Raw genomic sequence first — 21390 nt, forward strand, 5'->3', positions numbered from 1 at the left:
ACTGATTTTTCTTGGAAGATACAGGCACACACAGAGAAGGAAAGAGAAGTGGAGGGTGAGAAGGAGAGGGAGGAGGGGAGAAAGAGACAGATTGGTATTTATGTGTGTATCAGAATGGTACTCCTGGAGAGGAAATGCATCTCTTTAGCTCTTCTTTAATGAGATGGGGGCTGGTTAACACTGGGGAATCATCTGAGTCCCCAGGGGCTCTGGGACTCCCTGAAGAGGGTGATTTATCCCTGATATATGGATGGAATTAGCGGGGAGAGATGAAAGCGTGGGAGTAAATGAATCTCTTGTGCCTCAACATTTGGATCCCCTCATCTGTGATCAAGCTCAATAATCAGGAAAGGGAGTTGAATTGGTCTTTTTTTTTTTTATCAGCAGTCAGAAAGAACTGATATGCTGGTGATCCTTTATCTCCAGAAGATAGGTAGAAAGCCTTCTGTGCATTGTCAAAGCCCTGGACTCCACCAAAGCTCTTTGATCTGGGAGGGGAGTGGATCCTTCTTACAAGAGCTAGAAGGGACCAGAAACCACTGTTCCTTTTTTTTCCCTCTAGGGTCTCTCCAGCCTGACCCTGGGGAGATCCTAGAGGCTAAAATGAGAAACAGTGGTTTCTGGTGTCTCAAGGAGACAATGGAGCTGTACTGCACATGGAACTTCAGGGTGTCAGGAATGTCAGAAAAGGCCGTGTGGGCTAAAGGACTGAGCCTTGGTGCTGGGCCTGCACAGGTCAATAGGCCCTGAGTGGGTGGAGCCATTCAGAGTCTCAGCCTTCTGCAGAGGCTTAGCCTGCTGTGCCACAGGCTGGACCTGGGCCACTTCCCTGAGGCAGGGAGGAGCAGGGCTGGGTCAACTGCAGTAGAAATTCAGCGTTTGACAGTCAAAGACCCCATTGTGGCAGCAAAGAGTCACAGTGGCAGTGTGGCTCAGGCTGAGGGTAAGAATCTTTGTGTCTTTCATAGACAAGCTTTGAGGATAAAACAAGCTTAAAAAGAGGGGCCCTTCTGGGAGAGAGAATGGAAGAGTCTTACTGGGTCTGAATGAAGTTTTTGGGCAAGGCACAGGACAGGGAGCGCAAAAGAGCAATAGTAGCCATCTTGCCACTCAGGGACTTCGAAGTTTAATCAGTTTTGATTTAATTTGTTGAGATCAGAGTGACATGACTATACCTCAAATGTTGTATTACGGAAAAGTTTCTCAGTCAATAGTTAAACTACTGCTATTTCATATTCACTATGAAATTATATTTAATGTTAATATCATTCATCCTTATCACAGTGTTACAAAACATAAATTTACCTCCAATTCATACCACGTTATGGGGTTTGAGTTTCTAATCTTATTAATGTTTTTTTTCAACTTGAACTTCTGAAAGTGTTGTCCAATTAGTAGGATATATCTTAGGGACTTAAGACCCAGAAGAAGGCACACAGCTCAGAACAGCAAGAAAACACTACCATCAAACAATGCTCACTGCTTCAGGTCTCCTCTATTTCAACCTCAGTCCCAAATTCCCCCTTTATAAATCTCTGAAAGATAAATTTTATCCCCGAAACAATTTTTATAGATCAAAGCCACATTCCAATGAAAATCAGGTAGCAGCATCTATAAATCTCAGACCCCAGGAAGACAAATGAAAATCTCAATATAACAGTAGTGGAAAGATTTTGTATTCTATAAACATTGGGAAAAAAACCTTTCTCCCAGTAAAAGCTGAATAAACTAAAATGAGATATAAGTCAGTCAAGTGAAGTTAAAAGCATTTGCAATCACAAATTTTTAATATGCAAAAAATAGTTAATTATAAACTTAGAATCTTTAGGGTAAGTGCACCCCTTTTGGCTTGTCTACGATAAGAATCATCACTATTGATCTAAGTATGCTTTGGCCATTTAACATTATGCATTTAAAACATGTCCAGTAGAATAAATGTAAGTGCTACGTACACAGCATGGGAGATAGCAATTACTTACCCTGTAGGCTGGCTCTCAAATTCTTCTGACCATTGCTCTTGAATATCTTCTGTGGAAAGATCTACATCCCGGGTGGTGGCAAAATTGAACTCGCTGCCTTCATTTCCATGGAAATAAATGGAGTTTCCATCGGACTGACAGCTATGCTGTAGTTGAAAAGAGAGCATGGGGTGGCTGTTGAATTGGTTTTGTAGCTGTATCTGTCTTACTCATGCATAATTAGAGTTTTTAGAAAAGTTATTATATTAGCTCCTCTATGATGGACTCTCAAATCAAAAGAGCTTGTTACCTCTTTTTTGCCTTGTTTAATTCAATTACAATTTCTTTCTAACTTATTGTTATCACAAAAAAGGGAGTCAAGAGGGCATTTGAGCTTTGCTATCTCTGTCTTCAATATGAAACAAGAATATTTTAATTGGAATAATTTCCCATCTTTACCACTGTCCTTGTTGTGGGAATTAAATTTGATAATGACTTGTCATGTATTTTAAATTCTGTGGTTATCGGCTAAATAGCACTGACCTTTTCAATATTCCATATATTTCTTACTTGCCATTCAAGTCTTTCACAATTTATCTGTAAATGGAATATGAGTAGAACAGCCAGCTAATCTAAACATGCAATGCAGAAAAGGTCAAAGTAAACCCAGATATAATCACATATTCTCAACCAGTTTCTGAGTAAAAGTTTCTAACCAGACCTAAAAAGTGCATGCTGTCCCAAATGAGGAACTGAGAAACTATGAACTTTGTTAATCCCCAAAAGAACACATAAAAAATAAATAAAATATATTTCTTGTGATACTTTTTCTAATGACATTTTTTTCAGCTTGAAGAGAATAAAGGCAAGATCAAACTTTGGAGATAGTAAATGTTAGTTACTTTAAAAAATTATTATAAGTTTGCATTAACATTTTTTGGTAATAAGTCATATATAGAGAAATGCTTGGGGCTGGTCATGGGAAGCTAAAACAATAAAAAGGAGAAATAAAAAGAGAAATGCTATACATGAAACATCAAACATTCTTTTAAGTTTTATATACTCTTAAAATGAAACAGAGATGAAAAAAACCAACTGGACAAAACCTATCAGTCATGCCCAGGGACTGTGAGTTCTGTAGGGCAAGGACAATGTCCATTTTGTTCCTTGTTATATTCCAGGTCTTAGCACAGTGCCTGGCATACAGCAGGCATTAAAAAATATTTGTTAAATGGTTCAACAAATGAATGAGGCCGGGCGCGGTGGCTCACGCTTGTAATCCCAGCACTTTGGGAGGCCGAGGCGGGCGGATCACGAGGTCAGGAGATCGAGACCACGGTGAAACCCCGTCTCTACCAAAAATACAAAAAATTAGCCGGGCGTGGTGGCGGGCGCCTGTAGTCCCAGCTACTCGGAGAGGCTGAGGCAGGAGAATGGCGTGAACCCGGGAGGCGGAGCTTGCAGTGAGCCGAGATCGCGCCACTGCACTCCAGCCTGGGTGACAGAGCAAGACTCCGTCTCAAAAAAAAAAAAAAAAAAAAAAAAACAAATGAATGAGTGAATGACATGGAAATATCTTTTAAGGTAATTATATTTTTTTAAAAAGATAAATTTATTGTGTATGCCTAAGATATATAACATGATTTTCTAAGACACATACAGTCATGTACCACATAACAATGTTTCAGTAAATGACAGACTGCATATACAATGGTGGTCTTATAATATTATAATGGAGCTGAAAAATTTCTATCACCTAGTGATGTGATAGTTATCATAATGTCATGGCATGATACATTACTCATATGTTTTTGGTAATGTTGGTGTAAATAAATCTACTGTGCTGCCAATCCTATAAAAGTATAGCATATAAAATTATGTATGGTACATAATATTTGAAAACCATAATAAGTGACTTTTGGGTGTGGAGGGGAGTGAAATATTGCTCTTTGAATATTCTCTTGAGTCTTAATAGAGTGACATATTACCAAAGAAAGGCTGCGACACACCCAAAGGAAGCAGCCATCCATCAGCGGGAGGTGGCTGGATGTTCTCTATCTCTTAGCAAGATGGGACTGTCACTCTATAGGAAGCAGGGTCTGGAGATGCACAGAACCCACACAGCTACAGATGGCTTGCTCTGCTCCTCACCATGCTAAGGAGATCAAGATATGATTTCTACCTCTGCCATTCTGAATAGAACCCAGTGTTCTCAAGGTTTGCAGTGATAAAATGCTCTTTTAAGGATATATGAGCCCATAGTATACTGGGCCTGTAAAACTGGGGATGGTCTTTGTGAAACCAGTGAATTCCTGAGCTATTTGAGAGCAATGGGTGTACTGAGTCTCCATTTCTTTCTAAGGAGGTGATAATCATAGGCCCTGTATTTTGGAGCCTTAGCCAGAGTAGGGGGCCATATTAGAGTTCTCATTCTGAGAATGCCTAAATCAATTACAAGACAAGTTAGAATTTCATGTTAATTCTGTTTTAGGATTGGTCACAGCGGGCTTGGTGTCTTGGAATTAGCCTGCTTCCTAGATGCTCTCCAAACTATAAATTTATGCCTGAATGCATTCAGATTGAGATAGTGTCCCTGGTCCTTGCTTGCTTTCTATCTGCATTTCTGGCTCTGAATGGGAATCCACGGCTTCCTTGGTTAGGCATTGCTTGTGCTTTCCCGTAGAATCTAACTCAATTAAATTCAGCACCTACATGAATTGAAGAAATTAAGATTGGAAAAGAACAAAAATTGCAAACCAAAAACAATCAAGATGATAAGGACTGAAATCCCTCAAGGAGTTTCAGGATTGGGATTAGAAAGCCTGTTGAAATACGTTTTCTCTACTTAATGGCTCCATGTTTTTGCAGAAGCCATTTAACCCCTCTAGGCCTCAGTTTCTCAGGTTGTAGAATGGAACCAATAATATCTACTTGCTAGAGGTGTTGTTAGTGGCACAAATAATGTATGAGGAAATGCATTTTGAAACTTCTAAGTGCTACAAAATAATCATTATTTCTAAATATACATATGTTTTCAAAAACATGCTATTATATTCCATATGCCTAGCAAAGGTGATGGAAAAATAGAAGAGCATTTCAATCTATTTTCAACTACTTTTCATCAGAATAGACATTAAAATTCTTTGGATCAACTTAAAACCTTTAGTAACATGCATGGAATATGTCCCAAGATACAACAGGCAAAAATACTGCAAACATTCATTCATCTTTCAGGGCAGACTGAATCATTAATTAGAACTTTAAAAGCCCTCCTCCAAATTTTGGCAGATTACCAAATATTCTCCTAAAACAGGAAAACTTAATGCAAGATGTCTGATGCCACTTTTCTTACAGATAAGTTTGCATTGTATAAAATCGATCTACTATGTTAAAAATCCAGATGAAACATTCATTGAAAGTATGAAAAGAATTTTAAAAAATTGGTCTCGATTTTAATACCCAGCTATTTTTGTTCAACATCTATTCGAACTCCTATCATTTATATGCAATAACAATTAAAATCTAAACAACTTCAAAACCAATTAAATGTGTAACTTTGTAAGATACACGAGCTCTTGATATGAAAAAAACAAGAATTTTTGGAATTCAGGACTATTTTATTTTGAGCATCATGAAAATCTACCAGGTTTTCTTTAGCAGATGATTCTAAATCACATGTGATTTCCTGAGCCACAGCTTTTGATTGACATATGGTGACTATATATCAAGCAACTAAGCATTTGGGGTAAAATAAAGGTATAAATTCTGCAGCTGGTTTTAAATTTTTATTTCTATTTCTAGCACTCCTAATGTACATTATTATATAATTATACTTGTTTGTACTTGTTTCATTATTTTAGCCTTGATCAATGACATACACTTTATGCTTCTAAGTACTAGTAGATTACCGATTTCTAAAGTCCCTTAAGTATGGCTGTGTTTCTCTTTGTCAATTAAAGACATTTTCCTACTTTGCCACTAAATGGATTTCCTTTACTTGACAAGCAGAACACAGGGTAACTAAGTGACAAGAATTTGCCATTCAGAAAATCATCAACAGGAAACATCAGTGCAAATTCCTCAATATAACAAGTCCTTGGCCACAATTCAGGATAGCAGTTTTCTAAGGTTGCTCCCTATACTCTGCTGAAAATGTTAATGACTTCACCTCTGTACTTGTAAAAGTGCTTACATTTGCCTCCACCATTGTTTTATTAGGTTTTCACCAAAGATGAACACCGAGGCACCTCTTAATATGATCTCCCTGGGGTCTAATGACCCTGATGATTCTTTCAGGCATCTGTAGACTTACCATTTATTTTTTGACGATATCCTTTTTGTTGGAATGAGGATATTGGGCATTTGGGCAATGCCAGCTTGCAGAGAGCTGGTGGCAGATGGAATGAAATCTGCCTGGTATGCCTTCCCCTCCACATGAGCAGAGAGCCATCCATTTCCTCCATTAAGGAGTTGTCACTCAGCCCACCCAGCTGGAAGACCATTTTTGATAGCCAAGCTGGCTGGTGGCAGACAATTCAAATACAAAGTGCGCTTTAAAAGGAAGCTAAAACATCATTTGTAGGAAAATTGAAAATGCATGGCTTCCACCACAGCCAATTTTTTAATGACTGTAATATTTTAAGTGATTATTTTTGCCACTTCAGATTGCTCCTTGGAGAGGAGAGGTTTTTTAATTAAAATCTAGGCAATGCAAACAGATGAGATATGAGGAACAGAGGAAAGAGAAATAAGATGAATAAAATTAATTAAAATGGCATTGTTGGCAGAGTCATAAATTAGCCACTGGCTGGCTGGAAATAAAATATCTTGGTATAGGAATTTCTGGATTAAAGTGAGATGTGTGCTAGAGCTATTGGAAATTGACTAATTTATAGTCTACATATTATTGTGTTTTTCAAGTCTTTTACTATGCTATACCCATTATCATATAGAAACACATATTTCCTACATCCCAGTTCAACAGACTTTAAAGGTATAGACTTTCACGCTATATTAAGAGAAAAATTAAAATAGAAAGAGAACGATTTCTTTCATGAGGCAAAATAAATTTCTATCATTTTCCACACATTCAATTTCTAGGAATTTAATGTCAGTTAAAAAACTGAAAACTTGGCTATAAATACAGTCCAGGTGCAGGAGGGCTGAAGTGCATTTTCTCTAGTCAACACAATAGATTCAACCATGGTGAGTAATTTTAGGGAGCTTAAAGAGTATTTTTTTCTCATTAATTTCTGGATTCATTAAACACATTTGAACTACTTTGTACTAAGATTTTTAAAGATTAAATTTATGGTATATTTTGTGACAAGTGTGTAATTACTTGGCAATAATTATGACAGCTCAAAAATGGCAATAGTGACAGATTTGAATTGGAGTAATGAGAGGCAGAATAGCAATGTAAAATTCCAAAGGGCAGTTGTTAACCTTGTCTTTGGGGATCAACTTGACTTTCACAGTGTTGGAGGTTTTCAGACTTGCCTCCTCAAATTAAGGGCAAAGATGCCAGGCACAGTGTGGGAGGCTGCAAGATAACATGGAGTGGTTGGGTTTTATAGTAAAATAAACCTGGCTTCGAAAGTTAAAGCTGTTTGATCTTGGGGAAGCCATTTGGCATCTCCGAGCCTCTGTTTTTTCATCTGTGAAATGGGGATAATTGTGAGCATTAGATAAAATACTGCAGGGAATGTGCCGATAGACTGCTGAGTCTTAGGAAATTTGTAAACACTATTTCCCTCCTGATTTTTTTTTTTTTTTTGCCCCCATCTTCATTCATTAACAAACCTTACTTTAATGAATGTATGTCACTATGCAAGCTATTGTGCTAGGTGCCATGCTAGGTACAAAGATGACAGAAACTGTAACTATGTTTTTAATGTTCATTTGGAATAAATTTCACCTACTGAATATTGTGTTAACTCAATTAGTGATTGAATGTGTCAGCCTCAGACCAAATAAATAAGGCAAAAGATACATTAGGCAGGGAGCTTCTGCATATTTGTTTAAATGATTATTTTCTGTATAAATTATCAAAATTAGTTGTTTCTGTGCTATTGTCACTCTTGTCAGGGCGATCTGGCTCATTTCCATGTTTCACTAATGTTATTCCACATTAATTACTGTACAAATAGGCCTCATTGGGGGGAATTGTGAAAAGCACACTACTTACATTTAACCCTTCAGCCCGAAAGTACTCTTATTAGCTTAACAAATTATATTCTGGCTCATTCTACAATATCATGTACCCACCTCTTGGGGGAAACATGACAATAAGAGGAATATGATCCAAAGTGAAGAACATCCCAAGCAAAGGGAATTTAGGTAGACAGCATGCAATTAACCATGCTGGAATCTGGCCAGGAAATCATAGTTAACATTCTGATTCTTAATGAAAACAGACATGGGAACATGGGCTAGCCACAAGTCTAACTGAGCTCAGGTTTATCCTCATTAGAAAGCCACCACTCAAATCCCTCAAGTTACACATTAGATAGTTTCCAGTACAGTGATAATGCAAAGCACATTTCTGAAAAGTAAATCTGATTTTCTCTTATTTGTCCTGTATATTGACAGAATATAAAATCGTCAAGTGAATTGCTGAAACCTTTTTTCTGAGGTGTCCAATCGAACATTGCATGGAAGATGAATTAGGTATGATAGTATTGCTGTGCCAGGGGGTTATATTCCCAAAAAGTAGGTTTAAAGGTGAATTCTACCTTGAGTGTGATCTTCCCTTTCACCATTTGTCTTAGATTTTTTTCATTAGCCTTAACCTGTGTTAAGGCTAAATTTTTCAGACAAATTACATTTTTTTCCATAATTTGATATAATGACCTGTTTTCTCCATCGATGGTTCAGCAATTGTGACAACAGTACTAGATGGGTGACAGCAGAAGCCCAGAATAAAAGATTCAGTTCTTATTCAGGACTGGAGACTTGCCTAGTGTCCACTGGGACAATGAATTTGGCAAATGCATAAGGTACAAGAGCAACAGAAAATTAATAGACTCTTGTGTTCAGATTTAATGCTTCCCCTTAACGGGTTGTTGATTTACCTAATGTCTGCTGTCTTCATTAGGGCCTTTTGATGTTTGTTAAACTAGAAAAATTGTCTTTATTATTGGATATTTATCAATAGTAAAGGTAATAAAGGGGAGGCAGTCAAATTCAAAGTAGTAGTAGAGGAAACATTAAGATATGACCCTTCTAAATTCAGTAATTTAGTTACTCCAAATCTTTGATATTAGTTTGCAAAATTTAACAAGTTACTTTTTTAAAAAATAAAATTTGTTTTAAATACATGTGACCAAATCACAGCCTATTCTAAAGGAGAAACAGAGTAAACAGACATTTAGTGCTGATTTACTTCTTAAAACAAGTTGACATAAATGTGTAGAAAAGGTAATCTGGAATTCTTTGCTATCCACACAATGAACTAGGGTAATAAATAGAAAAAGATTAGTAGGTGCAGGCACAGCAATCAGAGTGGGAAGATTTCCTAAAAATAAAAAAAATTTGTGGAAAGTACCTATCTCACAGTGATATGCATTTAATCTGTAGGTCAATTCCAGAGTTGACAGAAGCCAGTGATTTATGCCTTTGCAAGCTGAGGGTAACCAGGATAGCTGAGCAGATATAAACATTTATTAACTGTGAGTGAGCAAAGCACTCTTTCTTTCTCTTTTGAAAACATAGACACACACCCACACAGACACACACACACAAAGTGTTCAAGGATGATTCATGCTTTCAAAATAAAAATTTTGGCTGCCACCAAAGATGAGCGTAAACAAATAAAATGAAGCAGCTGCCAGACCAATATTCACTTCCATGGCATATTGATCCATTCAGAAACACTGCTTCATGGGGTACTATTAAAGGATGAGGAAAACAGAAAAATAAAAACAAAAAGCCCTGCTCACAGTTCTTTCCAAATCAATTGTCCCTGGGTTCTCTGCGACGTGCTTCACTGACCTTTGCAGCTCTTGATGATAACTTGTGGAAAGCAGGCAACTGCAGCAGCTCCAGGCTGACCCTCTGAAAACTTACATCTAATGTTTTTCTTTCAACTTAAAATTAAGAATATTCTCAGATTGCAGGATGTGTATTGTATTTGAGGAGTTGGGAAGAGATGACTTCAATGGACTTGCCTAGATATTTCAAGAGTGACTAAGGAAAATTGAGCACTGAGCATCCAGGGATTTTACAGACACAAAATGATCATCTACTCTAGGTATAAAACTGGATGGCAAGATCTTCCTCATGGTGCTGGCATCTACAAAGCATTCATGAAATGCTATCAATATTCTACTATCATTATCATTCACTACTAGTGTTATTATTATTATTATTATTATTTTTTTTTTTTTTTTGAGACGGAGTCTTGCTGTGTTGCCCAGGCTGGAGTGCAGTGGCGCAATCTCGGCTCACTGCAAGCTCCACCTCCCAGGTTCACGCCATTCTCCTGCCTCAGCCTCTCCAAGACTGAGAGACTACAGGCGCCCGCCACCACGCCCGGCTAATTTTTTGTATTTTTAGTAGAGACGGGGTTTCACCGTGGTCTCGATCTCCTGACCTCGTGATCCGCCCGCCTCGGCCTCCCGAAGTGCTGGGATTACAAGCGTGAGCCACCGCGCCCGGCTGACTATTGTTATTATTATTAATCACTATCCAGTATCTATGTAATGTTCACGCCACTGCAAGTATCATTCCTGGATATGAAAATTCTGCCCAAGGTGATATGCTGAATCTTGTTACTATATGTCTTAAATGGAAGGAGTGAAAAAAAAATCAGTTCATAGCCTTTAATCCTTGACGGCAAAACCAAGACCATTCTCACAGAGCTGGTGCACTAGATGTTCCTTGAGATTAATCATTCCCCCACTACAGGTAGGAAGAATGTGCCTTTCGTTCTTAAATGTGGAACACCCACCCACAATCACACGACAGAGGCCCTGCCATGGCAGGAATAGCTATTCTAGTAACTGAAGATGATGAGCTGATACAGTGTACCCATTATCTTTAGAATAGGAGCAGCTGGAAAAAAATACTTGATTATTCTAGAAATCATATACACAAGTACAAAGAAGGATACAATATTCTGTGAAAGAGGGCAAAATCATCATAAACAACAGTTGTGACAGGTGATTTGATACTGAGTGAGTTTCAGGCACCTTCCTTTGCTGAGTGCATGAGCTGCTTACTCTGGGAGATTACTAATGAGGGTGGGGCTCTGGGGAGCTTTTGAACTTGTAGCACTATATTTATTGGTATTTAAAGCCCTACCTCCTTGGTAGTGAACAAAGGGCTGCTTAGGGATTTGTGGGAAATAAAAAATTATGATGGTAATTAGAAGCAGGATAGGAATATGGTACACCTTTTCTTCCACATGGGAAGTTCTCTGTAAAAACACTGCAAGAGTGAGCCGAGATTGCGCCACTGCACTCCAGCCTGGGCGACAGAGCGAGACTCCGTCTCAAAAAAAAAAAAAAAAAAAAAAACACTGCAAGATGAGTCAGGCAAGGCCATGGACTTGGAAAAAGAAAGGAGGAGAAACAGATGGTGACATAGAAGAATAGATTAATTCTGTAACCATTTACAGTCTTCCTCAGCTTTCCAACCCCAATTCAAAAAGCACAACAAATATAAGGCCAGGTTCTACATTAAAAGCTGATAGTGTTATACATCTATTTCATATTAATTACTAAAAAAGCCAACAGATGGTAAAGCCTTCTACCAACCCAGGGCCGATTTAAACTTGTGACCTATAATTGCAATTCTCCAAATCATATAAAGTCCTGAAGCTAATTACTCTATTTGAAACTATCTGGTCTTATATCTGAAACTATTTGGTCTTACATCATTCTGCCGTACTTGAGATAAACAAGAATAGGCTCAGATGAAATGGTTTAGATAGTCCCCCCCCAAGCCCTGAAAAACAGAAAGAAATACCTAAAGAAGACAAGAGTAACATGTACTGTGAATGACAATGGTTTATTTTTCTCTTTTCTATTTGACCTACCACTGTCAACATTATTTTCAAGATCAGCAGTGGAGAGTTTACATACTCACTACTCTGTGTATTCCCTTGTTTTATTGACAGTAGCATTAAAAAAGTCATTCGTAGGCCGGGAGCAGTGGCTCACACCTGCAATCCCAGCACTTTAAGAGGCCGAGGTGGGTGAATCACTTGAGGTCAGAAGTTTGAGACAAGCCTGGCTAACATGGCGAAACCCCATCTTTACTAAAAGTACAAAACTTAGCCGGGCATGGTGGCACACGTCTGTAGTCCCAACTACTCAGGATGCTGAGGCACAAGAATCACTTGAATCTGGGAGGTGGAGGCTGCAGTGAGATGAGATCATGACACTGCCCACCAGTCTGGGCGACAGAGCAAGACTCTGTCTCAAAAAATAACAATAAAAACTAAAAATAAATAAAAACAAAAAATCATTTGTAGTTAATAAAACTACTATACTTTAACAGTATTTACTATTTAATATATTCTTATTTAGTCATGACAACATGAGGTGGATACTATTATTATTCCTGTTATAAGCAAGGACACTGAGAGGTTAAATAGCTTACCCAAGACCACATGGCTAAGAGATGGTTAAGCCAAGATTTGAACCCAGACCAGTTTTAACAATTGTGTTATCTCCAGTCCCTTTCATAACATTTTCAGTGTCTTTAAGTCATCACTGAATTAAAAATTAATCTTCCTGCCTTATAAACTAGATCCCCTTGATATTTTTCCAGCTTTTCTAGATTGTCTGAGATCCTGCCCCAGTGGGATCATGAAGGGGCAAGGAGCCCTCAGCACAAAAATGTTGTATTCATTAGCCAGAGATGCAATGCTAAGAGAGGAAGCATGCATGATCTGCCTGACAGATGCTTTGGGGTCAGTGAGCCCCAGCTTTGGTGAAGAGTGGGAGGATTTCCAGAGAACCTACTGGTAGATTCAACAGAAAGCCAGTTTTGATCACTTGCCAGGCCCAGGAATCAATGCCAGCTCACAATAATACCTGCCTCTTGCCTCTTCTTCTTCTTCTTCTTCTTTCAGATCCAACCCTGGAGGGTTAAGGATCTGAAACTAGTTGGGATTGGGGGTGGTGAGTGAGGAGGGAGAAGGAGCTGACCACTGTCCCCATTTCTACTGCAGGAGACCTACGCTGGAGGTGAGCAGCTGTGGATGAAATCTGGAGCTTGCATTATCATCCTTAACTGATCATATTGATAGTGAACTGAGGTATCTGGGAGACTACAGTAACTAGATGACTCTTTCGGTCTATCAGCAGTCTTGGGACCTACCCTAGTTTCATGCAAAGAGGGCAGGGATAAAGGAGCTGCCACAGCAAATTTGAATGACCAGTGGAAAAAGAGTGGCATTTTTTTTTCTGTCACCTGTCCCCACCCCAACAAGTCCTGTTTCTTCAACTTAATGGTTCCACTAGCACAAAGAGAAGGGAGACATTAGCTATGCAAAACTTCTCAGAGACAATGGCATTTGAACTGAGCCCCTAAAGATGGAGGGGAATTACCAGGAAGGGAATAAAGAAATGTGGAAAACCACACCTAAAGGAATGAGAGTGAGAATTTCTGAGTTGGTTGTATTTGTGACACTGGAGCACAGTGGATCAGGAGACGAGGATGGAAATTAGGCTGGATGACTAACTACAATAGCAAAGACTTGGAACCAACCCAAATGCCCATCAATGATAGACTGGATAAAGAAAATGTGGCACATATACACCATGGTATACTATGCAGCCATAAAAAGAATGAGTTCATGTCCTTTGCAGGGACATGGGTGAAGTTGGAAGCCATCATTCTCAGCAAACTAACACAGGAACAGAAAACCAAGCACCACATGTTCTCACTCGTAAGTGGGAGTTGAACAATGAGAACACATAGACATAGGGAGGGGAACATCACACACTGGGGCCTGTCAGGGGGTTGGGGGTCAAGGGGAGAGAGAGCATTAGGACAAATACTTTATGTATGTGGGGCTTAGAAGCTAGATGACGGGTTGATAGGTGCAGCAAACCACCATGGCACACGTATACTTATGTAACAAACCTGCATGTTCTGCACATGTATCCCAGAACTTTTAAGTATATGTAAAAAAGAAACATAACAAAATCCAGCAAAATAAAAAAATAAAAATAAAAAATAAAGGATGAAAAAAGGTAAAAAAAAAAAAAAAGAAAGAAAATTAGGCTAGATAAAAATTGGAAAGGGCCTTGAATTATAAGTGAGGGATTTTGGCTTGTATCCTCTAGGCCTACATAGGAAGTCATCAAAGGTCTTAAGCATGGAGGCAGCATAATGTAATTTGTGTTAAGGAATGATGCTAGAGTTTTTGCCAGTGGCATCCCTTTGGATGATCCTTGGTTCCAACATCTTGCCAGGCAGTTGGCTACATTAGACTGTTGATTTCTCTTTCTTTATTGTTCCAAGGCCCCTACTCTATTTCACCTCCTCTGTAGATTATTGAAAACACCTCCTGCCTTCATAAGAGAAATATTTTAATACTTCCTTAAATACACAATAGGTTGCCCATCAGTACCTAAGATAAACCAGTAACTAGAATTTTCAAAACAAAATGAGCTGCTACAATGTGGAAGAAAGGGAAGCAAACAGTGCTTGGGCTGCACTTGCTAAACTGTAATGTATAACAAAATCAGTCCTCTGGAGGAAGGGACAGGTGGTACGCACGGAACAAAGCTGGAGCAAGATCAAGAGATGTGAGAAAAACAAGAATCTTTTAACCTATAGCCAGAGAGTGATGGGGGAGAAAACACACAGATAATTTAACAGGTGGATGTTGGGAAGAAACACAAGACAATCAAGAAGCATGTCAGTTACTCACTACTTGTGAGAGCAAAGCTATGTGGCAACTGAGAGCAAGAGTTCTAAAGTCAGTTCCTGGATTTGAAGCCTTATCCTGCTACTGGTGAGAGATGTATTTTGGACAAGGTATTTAACACCTCTATGCTCCACTTTCCACATATGAAAAATGGGACTAACACAGCATCTTCTTTACAGGTTTATAAGGATCCAGTTAAATGAGATGATGATGATGATGGCGACGACGATGATGATGTGTGTGTGTGAGTCTGGAATAGTGAGTGCCTAGAAGAGTAAGTGTTCAATAAAAAGTAGCTTTTATTACTTGGTCAAAGGTAATCCTATTTGGGCTTGGAAATTTTTCCGTAAATAGCTCCATTTTATAATTAAGCATTGCTGTTAGATATACTCTTTGAGATAATCAAGATGGAAACACCTTGGAATTTTTTTTGTCAGATCACAGCTCACTGCACCTTGAAGTCCTGAGCTCAAGCAATGGTCCCATCTCAGCCTCTGGAGTAGCTGGGACTACAGGTGTGCACCACCATGCCCGGCTATTTTTTTTTTTTATTTTTGTAGAGACAGAGTCTCTCTATGTTGTCCAGGCAAGTCTTAAACTTCTGACCTCAAGTCATCCTCCCACTTTGACCTCCCAAAGTGCTGGGATTACAAGCATGAGCCTCTGTGCCTGGCCATCTTGGAAACTTTTAATGAGTAGGTTGAAGAAAAAATACAACTCCAAAAACTAAAAGTCCAAAATAAAGCAATGTTTTAAACACACCTCGTGATCAATAGGAACACTGAGATATGCTTTCTAATTTGCTGTATTTAGTTTTCACCTCAGAGGCCATCAAGTAAAGAAACAATATTTGACAAAGAAGTTGCATATAGTCTAAAGAAACAATTTTTATTTCTAGAATTCCAAATCACTTGGCAAAAGCCATTCTTTCATTCTCAGATGGTGGAACCAAAAAACAAAAGGGCAGTCATGTAAATGAATTAAAATGACAAATTCTTAGATTTTATTAATGCATATTTGAAGTTTTAAAAAGAAACATCAGAGAAAAATTTCTACTTAACGGCCAAGTCAAAGATAATGTTATAAATCATTACTACAATAATTTTTTTTCCCTTAATAGACATAGGTCACTCAGCAAGTCTCAAACGTGTGATTGGAAAGCTTATGAGTAGGATGAGGGACCACAAAGCAAAGCATATTCCACATAAAGTTGTAATATAATTAAAATTACTACCGAAGCAAAACCACACTTCATGCATTTTTATCATGGGTAGAACCAAAGTACACGCAATGAGAAACCGAATAGCTAATTAGATTAGTGTAATGGCTTGTAAAATGAAACAGAAAGTACATTTATGCCATAAAGGGTACTCAGACCAAATGATAAATGATCATCATGGCAAAATGATGTGAATCCCAGGCCCCAAGGTCTCCTGGGTTTATGCATCTGCTTGCCAGTGTTGAACAATGACAGTAGAAATTCCTCTTTTAATCAAGTGGTAGTGGGATATGACATACGCTATTCTGATGAATGTTTTTTTCTAGACTCATACAAAAGAAATACATGGCTCTTGAAGGAGCCATGACTTCAGACTGCATCAGAATAAATTTCCATAAGGTTTACTGCTTGTATTGAGCAAAGATGATGCCTGTTCCTAATGTCAATTATTATACTTTCAAATGAAAGCAACATGACTAGGGTTTGACTTGTTAAGCAACAAATCATTTGCATCAGGAGAGTTCCTGTGTTGAGGGTTCACCAAATAATTTGTAATAGTTTTTCTGGTACTCAACTTTATTATTAAAAGGAGGCAAGCATTCTCGATCTTTCTGTTCTACTTGCTACTTTTCTTGTGATCCTCACCCCTTTCTAGCTCGGGATGTTCTGTAAGCCATGAGACACATGTTAAAAAATTCTCCAAGCTGTGTTTGTATTTTATTTTCATAAGTTGGAAACTTGAGAGGATACAGTTGAGGGTCTCATGGCATTTTCATATCACCTAAGTGCAATTTCGTATTCCACGCACTCTCTGGGCAGGCAAGCCCATGATTTGAATCCCCATTCATAAGGCTAATGATTGCCAAATTTGGATCTTTCTCTGAGCTTCTCACCCAAACATCTAACCTCCCACCAAATAGTTCTTCTTGCTTTCCCTCAAGATAATCAAAATTGATATGTCCAAAGGGACTCACCAACTTCCCGTGAACCTGCTCCTTCACTATGTTTCCTTTTCAATGAATGGCACCTGTCCATCCAGCTGCCTATACCTTGTCCCTGACATCTATCATTCCTTCATCTTCTCAATATGTCCCCAACCTTTTCTGTTCCCTGCCCTATAAATCTGAAATAGCCACATTTTTCCATCCTCTCACTCCTAATTCTGGCCCATATGATCTCCCATTGAGCTACTATCATAAGCCTCCTATTTGGTCTCCCTGCATGCACTCTTTCTTCCTTCCGTTCAGTCCTCTATCCTCAAAGGGATATTTCAAAAACAAATATGATTGGCTCCTGTTTAAAGCACTTCAGTGGCTCTCTATCACCTTCAAGATAAAAATTCAAACTCTACAGAGTCTCGCAAGATCTTCAAGGTCTTGTCACTGGCCATATCTTCAGACTTTTCTATCACAAGTCTCAACTTAAAATGTGTTAGACAACTATTCTGCATTTTGCCCAAGACTTTTACTTTGTGCTCTCACCTTCCAGCCTCAGTTTGGGCTGCTATAACAGAGTACTATGACTGGGTGGCTTAAACAACAAATATTTCTGACAGTTCTGGAGGCTGGAAAGTCCAAGACCAAGGTACTGGAAGAATTGATGTTCGGTAAGGGCCACTTTCTGGTTCTACAATGTGCTCTCTGGGGTGTCTGTAACCTTGTCACTTAATTACCTCCCAAGGGCCCAACTCTAATGCCATTGTATTGGAGTTAGGATTTCAACGTATGAATTCTGGGGAGGTGGAGGGATACAAACATTCAGCCCACAACACGGCCTTAATGTATCTGATTTATAATTCTAGACACACGATTCCTCCTATCTGGCCCACTCCAAATTACTGTTCAGTCTCTACTTGAAGTCCCTATTCTCCTACCCTGCCTTTGTAACCCCCCAAGTCTGGATTTGGTACTGTTATACTGTAGTTTCTCAATACTCTGAACTTCCCCAGCAAATCATAACCATTAGGCTGTTTCATATTTGTATGCTGACATATTTAACTCCCCCAAACTAAACTGACATCCACACAATGGGAAGAGACACATCTGCCTTTTTGTGGTTATATTCTCTGGGTTCAGCCCAGTACACGGCACAGTGAGTTCTCAAAAATACTTGTTAAATGAATGAATAAGTGAATGCTTTGTACTAATGATTTTTCCATCCTTAAAAGGTAGGGTAAGATAAATAAGTATATTATTATCTGTTTCTTTAATAGTGGTTTTGGTAAAATAGCTATCTTTATACAATTTGGTTTATTGAGCTTCACTTTTATTTATTTATTTTTTTCTCGTTTATTGATTTATTTATTTTTATTTATTTATTTATTTATTTATTTTTTATTATACTTTAGGGTTTTAGGGTACATGTGCACAATGTGCAGGTTTGTTACATATGTATCCATGTGCCATGTTGATTTCCTGCACCCATTAACTCGTCATTTAGCATTAGGTGAGCTTCACTTTTAGAAAAGAGATGAAGGATTAAAACAACCCGAAAATCAAAAAGAGCTCTAACCTTAACTGTAGCTCCTGGGAAGAAAAGCCAGTTGCCTGTGTCCACTGGGTCGAGACTATCTTCTAAAACGACTTGTCTGTGAGCTGAATTGATGATCAAGATGTTATCTAAGGCCCAGCAGGCTTCATACACTTCACCTACACGAAGATTTTCCTGCTTCCACTGAAACTGGACATTCTCTCCTTTGGCGTCCTCAGGAAGGTAGAGGATATGGATGATTGTGCTGACATTGGAAGGGGCTCTGGAACATATAGAGAGATGGCAAGTTTAGCAATGTTGACTTTTTCTTTCTTAGAGATGAATTTTGTTTCTTAAGGTTGTAGTTTCATGATCTCAAGAATGTTATATTTATTACAGATAAAATAGCCACAATCTCATAGCCCTTAAATCTTTTAATATTTGCTGACTATTAAGATTTTCATATTGAATGATGACAGTTCAAGTATTAAATACCTACAGAAGGTTTACATGGAACACAAGTCAGGCACTAAGTATGTTCAAGTAAGTCAGTAAAGGAAAAATTAAAGAGAAAATGGCACACACTGTTATGGCTTGTGTAAAAAAATTACAAATCACAAAGTATATCCAGCACAATTTTTTGCACATGGTAAACATACAATCTAAAACAGGTTACCCAATAATAAGGACAAAAAGTATAAAAGTGTGATTTTTTTTTTTTTTTTGAGACAGGGTCTTGCTCTGTTGTACAGGCTGGAGTGCAGTGGCGCTATCACAGATCACTGTAACCTTGAACTCCCGGCTCAAGTGATCCTCACTCCTCAGCATCTTGAGTAGCTAGGACTACAGGCATCCATCACCATGCCCAGCTAATTTTTATTTTTATTTTTGTTGAAATAGGTCTTGCTATGTTGCCCGGGCTGGTCTCAAACTCCTGGGCTCAAGTGATCCTTCTGCCTCAGCCTCCCAAAGTGTTGGGGCTGCAAGTGTGAGCCACCGTGCCTGGCAAAGCTGTGATCTTAATGTTGATTCTTACTTTGAAATTATTCAGCTATTACAAACCATTGTGTGCAATATGCTTAATAATCAATCTAAATTATTTTATTTCTACTAACTAGATATGTTTTCAGATGTTTAGTCTATATGAAATGTGAGATTTGCCATAATTAAATGCTCTCACTTATAATACCTCACAATTTCACACAGATCATCCTTAAAAACATGATATAACATGATTTTTTATATTACCTCTACTAGAATCTAGATCCTTCTGCTATATAATAAAATATTTTTATTAAACATTTTCTTCCACCAAAGTATAAACCTGCTGTAGTAAAAATGATTGCCTTTGCTAAGATTAAAAGTGGTACTAAAATGCAAACTAGTGGTACCCTGGGCTTGTCATAAATCAGTTTTGAAAGGACTAGAGAAGAGCCATATTTCTCACTCACCAATGAAGCACATATATATCTGTAAAATTGTCACCATAGGTTATAGATGGTGTACCTTACCTTTGGGGGTAATCAATTCTCTTTTCTTTTAAAATATTTCATGATGACTATGCTTTTAGCTTCAAAAAGAATTGAATTGATGAAGAGAATATATTTAGGTAGTGATTGGGAGCACTTTCACCCTAACTTCCAATGGTAAGGGAAATTTGCATTGGTTTGGTACATGGCCTAAAACTGAAAGTACCATTTAGTGAAAAATAGATGCGTTTAGCTAAACACAATCTTTATATGTTCTAATTAAATATGTAGTTTCATTGTTCATCATATCAAAAACATGTAGCTGTTTTCCAGTAAGAAATATGTACCATAATTTACTTAAACTATGATATATAGCATACTAGAAAGAGAAAAAAAATGGAGACATAGGTAAATTTTTCAATATTCTATGCTTCTTTGTTTAAAGCCATTTATAGAAATATTTAATATGAATGCATTTTCATAACTACTAGAAATTACAAAGAATAGCAAAATGTTCTGTTATAAAATTGTCACAGCTCAGCTTGTATCAGGTGCCTATACATTACATTTTGTCCTGACACAGAGACAGACAATCTATTAAAATCCATGAGTTAGAAACACTTTTCTCAGTTTTCAGTTAGACTAAGGATTTGTGAAGTCTTTATTTTATTATTATTATTTTTAAACACCACTACCAAAGAAACTTTAGACAAACTGGCTTAATATTATACTGACATCCTAATATTTATTCTGCTACCCTAAATAATACTTTAATATGGAAATATAATAAAGAAAATAGCTAGTAGAAAAAAAGAAAACTGTCACAAAACCGCTAAGAAAATATTCTACTTCAGTTATGCTAATTTAAGAGCTAACCCAATCATAATAATCACTTTATAAAAGTTTAAGGTATTTTTTCCTTTAAATATCTTATACCTAAAATAAGTATCCATTTAGAATTTTATTTCATGGTTTAAACTGTTCAGTAGTGGCAAACATAATTTGAGTTTTGCTAACCTAGCCAAATCTTTTTAACATGAATGAGTTTCTTCATCCTCAAGCATCCTACCTTATTTTCTTATTGAGGGATATTTTTTAATAAAGAAAATGTAATATGTAATTACAAGTCGCATCACAATTATGATAACAGAATTTTAGAACTGGCCTTAGGGAAGTTAGAAAGGATGTGACAGAACTGGAGATTAGATGTAAAAGGCCCTGTGGCTATTAACTCAATATCATCACAGACTGGAAGGGATTTAAGTAGTCATCTGATGTATTTCCAGACCATAAGGCAGGCCAGTCAGGCCACCTAGAGCAATGTGTGGTGATATTATTTTGTGGAGAATGCTATCAGAAAGCTATGATTGCAAATTTACTTTTACCAAA

General features: G+C 37.8%; 1 protein-coding gene across 2 annotated transcripts in view; it reads right to left on the reverse strand.

The window, feature by feature from the left end:
- RELN (reelin) overlaps positions 1 to 21390 on the reverse strand; it is a 533709-nt gene that overhangs the window by 212834 nt on the left and 299485 nt on the right. For both annotated transcript variants that reach the window (XM_055283529.2, XM_055283528.2), the window contains exons 10-11: positions 18575 to 18815; positions 1980 to 2125 (exon numbers count right to left, since the gene is read on the reverse strand). In XM_055283529.2, coding sequence (XP_055139504.1) covers positions 1980 to 2125; positions 18575 to 18815 — 387 coding nt within the window. The remainder of the gene's footprint in view (positions 1 to 1979; positions 2126 to 18574; positions 18816 to 21390) is intronic.

Source organism: Symphalangus syndactylus, chromosome 6, assembly GCF_028878055.3.
Source record: "Symphalangus syndactylus isolate Jambi chromosome 6, NHGRI_mSymSyn1-v2.1_pri, whole genome shotgun sequence".
In the NCBI taxonomy this organism is placed as follows: domain Eukaryota; kingdom Metazoa; phylum Chordata; class Mammalia; order Primates; family Hylobatidae; genus Symphalangus; species Symphalangus syndactylus.